General features: G+C 43.0%; 1 protein-coding gene across 6 annotated transcripts in view; it reads left to right on the plus strand.

The window, feature by feature from the left end:
- rassf3 (Ras association domain family member 3) overlaps positions 1-14,194 on the plus strand; it is a 39,501-nt gene that overhangs the window by 14,985 nt on the left and 10,322 nt on the right. The window contains exon 1 of one of the 6 annotated variants that reach the window (XM_028954108.1): positions 5,162-5,511. The exons of 4 other annotated variants lie outside the window; for them this stretch is intronic. In XM_028954108.1, the coding sequence (XP_028809941.1) occupies positions 5,389-5,511 (123 nt within the window). In that variant the 5' untranslated portion in view covers positions 5,162-5,388. Of the gene's footprint in view, positions 1-5,161; positions 5,512-5,905; positions 5,988-14,194 lie in introns of those variants that run through there. One more of the 6 variants, XM_028954109.1, reaches the window with a different exon arrangement.

Raw genomic sequence — 14,194 nt, forward strand, 5'->3', positions numbered from 1 at the left:
TTCTGTTTGGATGAGGGTGACCCACAGATGCTCAACAGGGTTTAGGTCTGGAGACATGCTTTGCCAGTCCAGCACCTTTACCCTCAGTTCCTTGTTTGGGGTTGTTATCATATTGGAACACTGCCCTGCGGCCCAGTTTTCATAGGGAGGGGATTGTGTTCTGCATTCATTCATGGTTGCCATAATGAACTGTAGCTCCACAGTGCCGGCAGGGCTTATGTGGCCTCCCATGCTTGACTGTTGACTGGTCTTTGCTCTCCTCACCTGGTTGCCGCCACACACGCTTGACACCTTCTGAACCAAATAAGTTTATCTTGTCTTAACTTCAGACCACAGTAATCCATGTCCTTAGTCTGTTTGTCTTCAGCAAACTGTTTTCTTATACATTACCTTTAGAAGAAGAGAATAGTGTACTCACTTTTCTGAGAAACTGTATATGCATATGAGATGGTACATCTTTTTGTGCTCAGCAAAATGTGTAGTGACATAATATGGCTTCATGGGAAAGTGTGTGTGAAATGCGGACATAATAAGCATGCAGGTCTCTCAATCTTCTGACAGCAAAGGTTAGAGCAAAGCTTTCTGAAAAAAAGACTTTTTACTAACTAAACCTGTGCAGCATGGAGTTTCTTGCATTTCCCCCCCGTCCCCAATGCCTTCCATATTCTACTTAAGTGTCTTAAAGTGGGTGTGATTTAATGTTTGTGTCTTCTTCTTGTTCCACAGTCACAGGCTCTTTTGCAAGGTGCTTTAGTGTCTCTCTAATTTCCAGATTCAAAGAGGTTCAAACTGAGTGCATTGGCAGGGTGTGTTGCATTTTGTTTGAGGATTGACCCCCCCTGACCTTTGTGAGTCACAAAAACTGAAGATATTTCTCATCTGCCCTGAATGTATTTGTTTTTACTATTACTTGAACAGAACTGGAAGAAAAACGAAAACAAACATACCAACAACAGTTAGAACGAAATGAAAAGCACCATTTTAAAAAATCTTTCAGTGTCTTAATGTTTAAGATGGTGAAAACATCTTCCTCCCTCACTTTTCCACCTCATGTCTCCGATTCGTAATTGCGAGTCTTATCTTTTTTCATCATATTTTGTTCCATAATGGGTTGGACCAGGTCATACAGTCAAATCCAGGGTAAGCATTCTATGTAAAATGGTCATAAACACTTCCTTTTTATTTCAATGCTGTTTTAGAGTCTTATTTAGCAACCCTGTTGCTTTGGAGACCTGCAAGGTTACAAGAGCACTCAGAGCTCGGTCAAATAGACACAATGACAAAAGAATCTTAGTTAGACAAAGCAGAATTCCACTGAAAGAATGTTGGAGAGGTAGATATTATGGGTTACCATGGTGACAGAGAGATCAAATAGAAACACCTGTACAGTGGAAATTCTGAGATAATGCTGCACTATACAAGTTGAGTGTGCACTGCAGTGTGCATGTGTGTGACTTTTGATTGCTGCCAGCTTTAGCCACAATCGTGAGGGCTGCATTTAAGAAACATGCTGGCTTGGAATCAGATCAGAGTTCCTGACCCTGGCACCAAAAATGTTTTTCATTCTAATCACATGACCACAGTGATGGCATCCAATTAAACACTGGTGGGGTCCTGAATGTTATACTTTACTAGCCTGAAAATGTTCCAACTCTGCATATTCACCAAAGCAATCTTTGTGATCTTTGCTTTAGATAATATTGAGACAAAAATAATAAATCACTATTCATTTGGGGCTTCTTTCCAGAATCTAAAAAATATAGCTCAAAAAATTAATCTGATTGCTAATCTGATATCAGAAATTCCTCCACAGTAGTTTTGGTTGCAGATGTATCTCAGAGAGAGCACTTTTGGATTTGATCAGTGCGTATCAGACATTGTTAACAGCCTTCTCCTCCATGCTCAAAGAATCAGGGCAGCACTGAGCCCACCCTGCTGATATGAATGAGCCCAGGTGTTTACAGAAGCTGTACCAGACTGAGCCAACTGAGATGTTAATCTAGAACATGTTTGTCTTCAGATAAACCAGACAATTAAAAACGGTGACCTTTGTTGGTTCCTTTTTATGTGAAGATATTTTAGGATTGGAGTTCTTTTGAGTTCCTTGCCTCCAAGGTTAAAATGTTGGTGAATATGAGTTTGTGGGTCAAAAGCATCTGGCCACGATCCTACTGTATTAAAAAGGAAAGCAAGAGTAGTAGTCCAAGTATGTAATTTCCAGCTAAATGCTAAATATCTTGATGAACAGGTCCGCCGATGCCATACGTAATCCTGAAAAGGCAAGACTGAACCTGCTCTGGTGGGCATCTGTGTGTTGTCCTTTGTACTTAAGGTAGCATCAGTGTGGTGATTATGCTAATTGGCTCCTATTTAGTCTACAGCCTGATGGCTGTGCAGATATCTGTGGTTTGCTGGGGGGAAAGCTTTGCGATTGAATCGGGGTGTGGTGATTGTCCCTAAACAGTACTGTGTTTCAGTAAGGGAATCGGGGTCTGCCTCTACCTGAGGGGGTGAGGTCATCGGCCGTCTGTTTGTTTGCAGAACTCTTCATGAGACAGAAAGATGCTGAGGTAATTCTTAGACATGTTGATCTGGGACATTAAAGCCATTTGAGGTGAGTTGTCAGTTTTATCAACATCCACTAAAGGCTTTTCCGGCGGCCTTATAAGATCTCCAAGTGAACAGTGCTGCTATAGTATTTCCGTTTATCTTGACAGAGACTCAGTGGTGCATAAGAGATGTACCTCGGATGTTTATTAAAATGTGTGTGTGCATGGAGGTCTCAGGGATAATCCTTCACTGAACAGGTCCAGGTCTCCAGGGAGTTCCTTTAAAGATACAGTGACGCTGTTTTGTGGCACAGACCAGCTAAATGCCTTTGATCTCAAGCTCTGGATGCTGGAGCAGTTGGTGAGCCTTGGGGCTCAAGAAGATACGGTTATCATAGCATAATAACATCTGACAGAGCTGAAGAACACCTAAAGGAATTGGAAACAATCTGCTGACATTGAGCTTGTCAAATACCTCAGGACCTGCTAAAAATGAAGAATGTTGTTGAAGAGGAGAAAGTCTCAAGCAGAAATGCTTAGGCGCAAGGCAGGAGCCACTCCTCAACCTAGTACCAGACAACTGTATGCACCGACTCCAATTAGAGAACTGAGAAACCTGGATTCAATCACAGGTTTTTATCAGCAGCGATGGCAAGGCCCATCACCAACTATTGCAACGCTGTCCTTTCTTTACAGGAGGCTTCTGTTTACAGTAATACAACATTTAAATGTGTCACTGAACCTATAAACATGTCTTAACACACCTTCAGAAGATAAGAATAACTGCGTTTAGAGCAAGACTATAGAGAGAAGTTCACAGGAAAGGTGGTGTCCTCGTGTGTGGCTTTGTAGCTGGGAGGCAGGAGGAAGCTACATGAAGCTTTACAGGACATTCCACACACCCTCACTTTAAAATGCCTCCTGGAAACAGCCCGTGGAATGTGGGTGATGTGCAATAAAGTGGCCGTTGGCCAGGGGGACTGTAGAACACGGGAACTCAACCCCCTATTGTTTCAGTTCAGCCTGGGGAAAGGAATGAGAGTGAGCTTCCTGCGGATTCCTGATTCTCTTCTTGGAGCCTTCCACATGCTTTCAGTGTGACCAGACGTCATGAACTCCTGTAACTTATATCAGAATTAACTGCCTATGATCGGACTTACAACAAACTAGTGCTTGACAGTGAATGACTATTAGACTAAGAAATGATTTTATTTTTGTTCTCGTTATGAATTGATATTGGACTGAGGAGACAGAACTGAGATTTCGGAATTCTGTTTACCACTTGCATGGTTTGCAGTTCCCTTTGCTGACAGGTTATTTATATGTGCTCTGTGTGCTCTTTGGGTTTAAATGAGACTGCCATCTTCCTGCGAATATGCTGAAAACCTGTAGTTTGTGGGGTGTGGCTGCCCCTGCCAATGATCTGGAGCAGATGTTGCCTTTAGATGACCCCAATTTTTGTTTGATTTTGCAAGGGTGAATGAAGTCGGACAAGTCTGGGTGGTCTACTACACATTATTTGAGTGTCTGCAAAAATTTTAGATATCAAAGCCACTTTTTATTCATGTGTCTCACAACCTGAGTTTCACTGTGTTGCAAGCAAAGCAGAACATTTTTCATTTGAAAGGGAAATGCAAATCATTGGGGAAGTGTCTCAACCACATGGCTAAGAAAGCTGAATTATGTTGGCTAATAACAGAGAGGTGCCATGACAATATGGAAGATTTTTTTGTAAATGTAAAACAAGGCCAGTTGTTGGATTTATGCACAACTGTCCAGAAGTTGTAAATGAGTAAAGTGGGTATTTTTGTATTTTTCCAGAAATGGGAGAATATTGTAAACCAGTGGCACACCCTATTGACAGGTTTCTGTCACCTTTGCTCACAAAGTTCAGACATGTTTGGTGACACAGCATATTGTTACCAGCTCGATTCAGACATATTGAGAATATGTTAATACTGTCGTTAATTAAAATAATCTTCAATGTGACGTTATTTTATGAGGTTACTCCCAAAACAATTTTTAGCTATCTGCTAAATATAACGAAAAATATAACGAAACACATGTGGAGTTATGTACTTAACAAAAAGTGGAGACCTGGCCTCCACAGTCACCGGACCTGAACCCAATCCAGATGGTTTGGGGTGAGCTGGACCCCAACAAGTGCTAAACACCTCTGGGAACTCCTTCAAGACTGTTGGAGAACCATTTCAGGCGACGACCTCTTGAAGCTCATCGAGAGAATGCCAAGAGTGTGCAAAGCAGTAATCAGAGCAAAGAAACTAGAATATAAAACATGTTTTCAGCTATTTCACCTTTTTTTGTTAAGTACATAACTCCACATGTGTTCATTCATAGTTTTGATGCCTTCAGTGAGAATCTACCAATGTAAATGGTCATGAAAATAAAGAAAACACATTGAATGAGAAGGTGTGTCCAAACTTTTGGCCTGTGTTGTAGATTAAACAAGCTAGCACAGTACTGGTTTAACTACACTTCGTGTAACACTACTGTTTTAGTCGGTAGCGTTTTAAACCGAGACACGTCTCACAGACCCGGAAGTAGACTCTGCCGCGCTGACAGGAGCGTTGGGTACCGGTGGGCGCGTCCCCGCGGCGCGTTCACGGGCGGCCAGAAGTTCCACGGGCGCGGAGCGTGTCGGCTGAACCCCACCGTCGCCGGCGACGCGGCCCGCGTTCAAGACGTTCGTCGCTCGAAGTGGACCCGTTCTTGTGGTTTTTTTTTGTTTTTTGGTCCGCGACGCGTCGCTCTTTTTTTTTTTTTATCGCGGTGCCGAGTTTTATGCGCGGAAGTTTGAAAGCTGGAGTTGGACCCTCAAATGACGTGGACGAGCACCATGAGCAGTGGCTACAGCAGCTTGGAAGACGACTCGGAGGAATACTTCTTCACCGCGAGAACCTCGTTTATCAGGAAGGTGCTGGGTAAACCGCTGGACTTCAAGGTAAACGAACGAATCGCTGTTCACGCGGTCTCATAATTTCATTAATTAATCGCCACCCTCGTCTTCTTTTTAAATGTATGAAATGTCTTATTTGTCTTTGCCTCTTTACTACTTTGTATTTACTTGCTTTAAATAAAGAGTATCCGTGAGCATTTAAATCTCGTGCCGGTTCGGGTTCGACTTAGTTGCCGTCGACGTTTGAGGTATCGCGAGATCCGACGAGACTGGCCGCTGCTATCGCCGTTATAAGCAGATAAATTGGTGCAAAGGGCGCACTTTGTTTACAAACACGTGGTGCGTATTAACGTCTTAATGGCAAAGAATTAGGCACAGCGCGCTGTACGCACTGTACTGTACTGTACTGCACTGCACTGCTGCAAATCCAGATTAAAAAAGCCAGTGCGTGGAGTGACTGCTTATTTCGCATGTGTTTTTATTTTATAACGTGTCTGGGACGAGGAATTTCTACTAAGCAGGTCTGTCTTTAGCTAGTCGATGCAATTTTGTTCATTTGCGACTCCCAGTTCTCGGCTGGAGTACAGTGCAGTATAGTTGGTACATACTCCCCTCCTCTGCTGTTGTGTAGGAGACCGCAGTTCGTTCACTGTGAAGGATCCATTCATTCATATCTGACTTCTGGCTGTGTATTTGAGCCGAATCTTTAATGGCACAATAGACTGACCTATTTGCAAACTTTATCTTAAAGGATAAAACTGGCAGTTTTTCTTTTGTAATATAAAGTGTGCGCCTTCGTGGTCACTGTAGGATTTTTTTTGTCCTGCTTCCTCATTTCTAGACTGCTGCTTTTGCAGAGTGTCACTTCCCCAGCAGCATTGCTCTGCTTTTTTGCTCCGGGCACTGCTCACCGCACAAATATTAGGCAATATTAAAGCAAAACCAACTTCTCAGGGCACATACTCATGCCAGGACGCAGAAGGCCCATTTTCGGTTTGTTGCCTGTTGCAACTTGACTACGTGTGTATATTTGGTTTCAGGACCTCAGCTGATGTGTTGTGTGTTTTTAAGGACTGGGGTGGGCGGGTCAGAAAAGGTTACCGTCAGGAAGCAGCTGTGCTGCTACCATCGGCATAAGGCCAGTGACAAACCAGGTATTTGTATGATGCGACTGATTTATTTAACATTTTTTAGGATTTTCTGTATTCAGCTGTAGAGTCTTTATTGTCAGAAAGTATTTAAATAACACTTGTTCATATTTTAGCATTCAGTCGCTCCTGAGATTTTATTTAGCGATTCTTAAAATCATAATGATCGCCCATGGCCATTTTCATGTCAGCTCGGTTCTGCACCTGTGATGGTCCAGATTGGGTACTGACTCCTTTAGTAAAGCCGGAAGTGCGCAGTGACTGGTGGATTGCTGCCAGATTGCAGGCTAGTTTTATTTTATTTATTGGGTCTGGAGAAAAAACTTTAGATTTCTCGATTTAAAGTCATTTTTATGCAAATGTACATTTTCACGAGGAGCAGATACTTCTAGGCCTGTATAATCAAAATCTCTCCCGCTGCCCAAATTTATATCGTATACCCTGCGCAGCCCGAGTGTCGTGTTGTGCTTTCTCAGTTTATTTCTGTGATTTATTTGACGTCAGCAATTGGAAGACAAGAAGAGGGGGTCTCCAGCGGCAAAGCAGTCCTTCCAAAACCAACATCGGCAGCCGGTTCCCATTAAGTTTTCCAAGAACAGCGATGCAGGCACCTTTCAGCCTTCCCGTGAAGAACATTAGTGGCTAAAAACATAGTGGGGAGTTCTCGGTGACTGCAGTAATCGGGGTCACTGTGTTTGAAACCTGCTTTTGATGGGCAGTCCTGGATCTAATGTCTGGGCCTTAGTGTGTCGGGGGACGCTGTTGGTGTCTATAAACGGCTCGCGCTTGGGCGATGACTCAGTATTCCAGTTACCTTGATCTTGCAGGAGTCGATGGTGACAGGTCTGACCTGATTGGCATAATCCCAAACAAAGGCTTCCGCTGCATGGACAGAATATCACCAGGACAACATCCTTGCATGTTAATTCAAGTGCACACCACTTTTTTTTTTTTTTTTTTTTTTGTTGGTTGTTTGTTTCTGGCTGCACCACCTCATCAGACTTGCACTTTATGACACACACCCCTCCAAACGTTCACAGGAGAAGGATTTTTCAATGACATCACCAGATTTTAGCATCAGCCAATATTTGGGTCCTGGGCTGCATATACAGTCAGAATCTGACCTGCTCTGTAGTCATCGTTATCTTGGAGAGGAGGAGCTGTCAGAAACTACCAGCCCATTTTGTTTCAGTGCCATTATTTGTGTCTCCCAGAAGATAAACTATAAGGATTACTTTATAAATCAAGCTCTCACACATCCCGCTTCCTCGTTCTGGACAAGTTAAACCCTGCCCTGTCAATACATCATAAACCTAGGTGAAGTGCAGCATTCATCACATCCGTTCTTCCTCTGTTTCCCAACCCTTTCTCGCTCATAATTTATGCACCAAACCAAAGATGCGTATAGATTATGTGCACTTCCAGCATGCTACTTCTTATATGTGTGTGTGTGTGTCTATATATAGACACACACCCACTAGGCTACTAACACTAGGCTACTAACATCACTAGATGGTAGTAGGCTACTATCATCACTAGACATGTTTCTCATGAAGATGTTTTCCACTTGGTTTTTGGTTTCATTATCATGTTTTTTTGGGGATTATGAGAAGTTGCCATCTGAATTCTAGCTCTTAGCCCTATCTGTGAGTTAATAGCTACTTTTACAGTGTAGATGGAAGGAAGAGCAGTGCTTGAAGAAATAAAAAAAAAAAAAGAAACCGAGGAAAAATGTCAGAAAAAGAAAGTGAAGGGTACGGTCATTGGTCACGTGAGGGCTGGTTGTTTGAAGAAGACTCCCAGAAGCCTTTATGTGTTTACATTAGCAACAGTCCGGTGGGGGGGGGGGACCAGTCCAGCACTGAAACGATGCCAAACCTGACTGCCAGTGCTCTCAGTCCGTGCCCTGCCAGGGACACAGACTTCCTTCCTTCTGTTTCCATGGCTGTCGATGGATGGGAAAGACAACATTCCCTGATTTTTTATTTATTTTTTTTTTTTCTTCTCCCCTCTGTCTGCAGGTCTGAACATACACACAACTCGTCTGTGGGGTAAAACCACAATTTACTCTATACAACCCCATCTGCCAATAATGTGTCATAGAAGGTTTGGGTTTGATTGGATTTGAGTTTTAGTGGAGTATTTTCTTCAGGTCAGGACTAGTGGCTTGAGCTGTAAAATGGAAAAAACAAGTTACGGCTCACCCTGTTCTTTTAAGATGAGTTTGGGTAACCTTGCGCGTCACAGATCAGGTGAACTGTTTGTTCAGGCCAATGTTTGACTGTTCAAAAGAAGCTTTCATACCATTTTAGCTTCCCATGTGCACTAGGATCCCATAAAGCACAGATTGGTCTTTGAAGATGTGAAGGGAAATACATTTAAAGCCACTCCTCTCGTGTGCAGTAATTGTACAGCAAGCTCTGTGTCAGGGCTTCATTAAAGGAGCCAATCAGCAGGAACTGCCTGCCTCCAATCGGTAAACCCGTAAAAACAGCTGCTTTCCCGGGAATTAACGGTCTGTAGGTTGACACCTTTCAGCTTTGAAGTAAGGTCTATGTTGCTGTACTGTGGGAATGTGCAGTGCTTGCTCATGACGTACGTACCGTCAGTTTACTCCCTGGGTGTCGGAATTTAACAGTATAATAATCTAGTTTTGGACCATTTCAGTCCGTTCCACAAATGGCAGAATTTCCTGCCACAGTTTACTTGAGCTGAGGTTATGGCTTTGGTAGGCCAATTAATGGCCTACGATGCTTGTCCTGGTGGACCTGCAGGCTCATGTATGATAGATGGGGACATGCCCACTTTCAGCTTCTTAGTATATAGCTTTTTCCATTTGACCAAAAACAAAAGGCTAGCTCTAGAGCTCAACCTGTGCAGTTTAGAGTTTTGTATCTGAATTTTTTTTTTTTTTTTTTTTTGTAGTCAAGGCAGGAAGAATTTCTCAAGGTGCCTGCCTTTACTGTAAAGTGTTGCAGTTGGACTCGCATGTTTAGATGTAATTTTTTTTTTTTTAATCTGGCTTTGGTCAACTCGAAAGCATTGTTAGCCCAAGTTGGGCACAATGTTGCAAACATCCACTGAGCCCTTGAACGGCCGAGATTGTGACCGTCTTTTTCCTCAGAACTGAAATGATGGGATACAGAAATGAAAAGCAGCACCTCATGGTTACATGTTTAGGCTACATTTCTTTTTTTTCCCTTGGAAAAGTACACGCTTCCTTTCTTTCACACACTTCCTTTTTGCTTATCTGGAACCTTTTGGTAAATGTGACCTCGAGACACAATCTGGCCTTGAGTGTGTGTGGTGTGTTTAGTGTGCGTTTCTTCTCTCGGTACATTTCAAAACTCACATTCCTGTCGTACCCCTGACATTGCAATTAAATGACTTCAGATGCCCTCAACAAAGCTGGGCTTCTTCATGCAGCGGACTTTTTGTTTGACCAGCTTGGTCTCTAGGTAATGAGTTCTTCTGCTTTTACTGCAGGTTGCCTGCCGTTCAGCTCTCGCAAACACAGATATGAAAGGTCTCCACGGTCAGGTTAATTATTACCTAGAGCCATCAGCACTCTGTCAGTGACCGTGAGTCTCTTGCCTTATTTGGGGTGAGAAACAGTCAGTACAATACAATATGTATATTTAAGTAACGTGCGTATTCAGGATGGCGGGGACTGTCTGAGACTACTTAATTGGCCAGTCGCTGTGGGGGTTCACTTCCTCTGAGTGTGATTCAACGTCATCTTGCTGACAGTCCGCCTCGTGTGCCTTGTTTGGTCACATGTGATAGCATGACCTCTTATCTGGGCTGTGCGGTATAAACCGTATGCTATATAAATGTGGCCATTGGGAGAGGTTTTGATTATACTGGCCTACTACAGAAGTATCTGATACTTGTGGAAATAAGCGTGCGCTAAACCATGCCTACTTGCAGCACAGGTCATTGGTTTTGGGCGGTAGCCCAAAGATTACTAGAGTTTAAAAGTTTTAAAAAACACTGCAGACAATAAATAAAACGATACTGCCAGATTGAAGACATGTTATCCATCGGTCGCTACTGGACCACCGCAGGCGCAGGACCAATCTGGCAAGTTGTACCGAATGGGTACTGAATGCGCACATGCAAATAGGGCTGCACGATTTGGGGAAAAAGACATATTGCGATTATTGAGATCAATATTGCGATATGCGATATGATAAAGGACACTTGCTTGTATATCAATGAAAAGTCACATACTAATAGTGAAATGTTTAATTTCAAAGTGAAATATAAAAACTACTTATAACAACCTGAAATGCCCAGTGCTTTCAAAATGCAAATTTCTACAAAATTAAATAAATCACAAAATTGTCGAACGACAAACCCTGGTAAGGCTAAACAACTGTTTAACCAAAACGTTGTTTGGAGGCTGACTTGAACACAGGGATGCATAACTTTGCTAGCTTAGCTAAGGTTAAGATTTGTAAACTGAGGTGAATTTCTTTAGGAAACCTTCAAAGTTTGAAAAAAGTTAACTAAACAGCTAAGAATGGTCTAAATAGTTAATGCCTACGTTTAGCCAAAATGCTGTTTGGAGGCTGACTTGAACACAGGAATGCATAGCTTCGCTAGCTTAGCCTAGCTTAGCTAAGGTTAAGACTTATAAAACGGGATTTTATAATGGCCAAATATATTCAAAACAATTGTCCAGCCTTACCTATGAAATGTAATCCCCCGGGATCTGGTTTGGAGCGTACAGCGGTTTGTACAGCCCCAAGCAGCACAAGAGTGAGGCATTTTTATGCACTTCTCTCCATAGACATGTATATGCTTCACTCCACAGCAGAGCCTATCGCAATATGGCGGCGACGTTGACGTACGTGTACCCATATGTCTATGTGAGTCACGAATCTGGGGTCTCCATTGTACCGAATCGAAAGTCATGTGACCAAACACGTCACATTTAAATCGCAGCTTTTTGCGCTCATTTAATCGCACAGACTGACATCAGTATTACGATTGCGATTAGATTAATCGTGCAGCACTAATTTATTCCATATCGCATAGCCCTACTTCATATCTATTCACCTGTATTGAAGTCATGCCCAAAAACATTGTTTTAAATAAGCTGCTTTCAATACTGTTCTCTTTTTATTATTATTATTTATTTCAGTACTTTCTCTTGAAGGGGTAAGAGAGGTTTCTGAGCTTTTTTCAGTTTATTGACTTGAAGGTGTGTCAGACCTAGTGTCAAGAAGGTAGAGGAGTCCGCTGTATTGTTGTTGGCTGTACCTCGGGGGCACTGTCTGTTCATTTTTTTTTCTTCTTTTCCCTCGCTACTTCATCCTGAGAACAAAGGAGAAGTTTTATGTGGTCCCCCACCCATGTATCGACTTTCCACACTGAGCTCAAGACCTCTCGGGTCTGTGGAGGTGCTTGGCAACATAAACACATTATGAAGGGGGAGGGGGGTGGTGGTGGTTTATGAGCAGGGGGGTCAAAAGTTACCTCAGTGGGTGTGTGGATAATACAGATATGGCTGTTTGCTAAACAGGTTTTGTGGTTCACTTTTTTTTTTTTTTTTTGACAGACATTTCCTCCCCTCTGGACAGAAACGTTTTTTTGAGTATCAACTCTGTCAGTATCCCAAGTGAACCTAATCCGTACAAGAGATTATCACGGTATTGACTATCAATTAGTCCTAGATAATTGGGGTGGGGTGGAAGGGGGGGGGGGGGTGTTCCTATTTTGTCTGAAAGAAGGAGCAAGAGAGAAAGAGACTGCATTCCCCCTCTCTTTACCACACCTGCCCTGCAGGCGTTTATTTTCTGATATCCCAGTTGTTATCCTGACCACTCCTAAAAATAAAATATGGGTTTTGAGCTGAATGTTTAGTCTGCCTCGGGCCTTATTCTGTCGATCTCAGCGCTTTCAGTAAAACAGATGACGTCAGGTGTGTTATCTCACGTAGCACCCGACTGTGAGAAACCAGTCTAACCACACACGGCTAACCCTTTTCTACAGAACCACGTCTCCACACACACACACACACCGTACAGGACCCGCCGTCAACCTGCTCACCAGCCGACACGGATCAAAGCCAGACCACCCCCGTTTTTAATAAGTCGCCTGACAGCGATGCAAACATGGCGTGGTGTTTGCTCAGACCCGACAAGTGACCTCCTGTAAAAGCAGATCTCTCCAGAATTGTGTATTTATTTATTTTTTTTGCACAGGAAACGTCCCATTGCATGGATTTCAGAGTCTGGCAGCTATTCCTATAAACCGGTGCTGGTTAAATTGAACTCTGGTATGGTAGCATTGGAAAGGAAGGGCCGTCGTCCTCATCCTCCCCGGCAGTGCTGATTAAACCAAACATGCAGACTATTGCAAGAACAGAGGCGGCGCTTCCTTTTTCTGGGCCATTACCTCATCGTTTGATATTTGTTTTGCCTTTGTCACGCTCGGCCTTGCGGAATGGTCTCCGTTTAACCCTCTCTTCTCCCTGTCGACAGAGCATTGCAGAGTCTTCTTTAGTGCGTAGCTCAGCCCAAGCAACTACACGCACTACATTCTTATCTCTTTATTTTATTATTTTTTTCATCTTCCTTACACTGTTTATTTTGAGGTTTTGTAAATTACAATGAAAAGTTTTAGACCACCACCACCCAAAATAGTAGTGTGATGGAAATTTATTTATTTATTTATTTTTCTTGCATTTTTATTAAGGCCTTTTATGGGTTTATTTCAAATAGTAAAAAAGTAACTAGGATTACTGTTTTACTCATTTGCTCTGTAGTGCTGTCGCTGTGTGCATCCGGACATGTTACTGAAACCTGCGTTTACAACATGGACTGTCTACTGAGGGCAGACCACCAGAGCCCAGTGTCTGTAGGACCCCAACACCATGCACAGCACTCCATGTTCTCCATATGTCCTCAAGAACCCATACATGGGCCACTATAGTCAAGGCCTCCGTTATTTGTTTAGCTTTCAGATCACTGTTTAGGCGGGTGAATGGCGAATGAGACGTTAATAGGCTTTGGACTGTTAGCTACGAGTAGAGCCTGGCTGGGGGGGGTTTGTGTGGTCTGGGCTACACAGTAACAGACTGTGGTTTGGCGTGGGGCACTTGATTTCACTTCCCACTGTTTGTTGAAAGTGATGTTGGTTGAATTTTTGGCTGTCCTGACCTTTTGTGTGTTTGTGTGTGTGTGTGTGTGTGTGTGTGTGTGGCAGAAAGAGGGAGAGAAAATGAGTATGCAGGCTGAAAGAGACCACCATGGGGACATCTTTTCAGACTGAATTTTTTTTTTTTTTTTTTCCCTTTACCCTTCTGACACATTTTCTTGGAGAGGAGGTCTTGGAGACTAGCCACGGCCCATCATCCTCAGCTTTCTCATTGTTTTTGACTTCCTGAAGTACAGCTTAGAACATTTTATAACAACAGGCAAGTCCCTGCCTGTACAAAGTTTGTGTACACATTTGTGTAAATCCCACAGTGGTTTCATCCCAGTAAGGCTCCAGAACAGCACCTGTCTCTCTCATAATCCACTGAGTTATATTTGCTCAGGGTTCACATCATTCCCTCTGCTCTAAAGCGG

Source organism: Denticeps clupeoides, chromosome 15 (genome assembly GCF_900700375.1).
Source record: "Denticeps clupeoides chromosome 15, fDenClu1.1, whole genome shotgun sequence".
Lineage (NCBI taxonomy): Eukaryota > Metazoa > Chordata > Actinopteri > Clupeiformes > Denticipitidae > Denticeps > Denticeps clupeoides.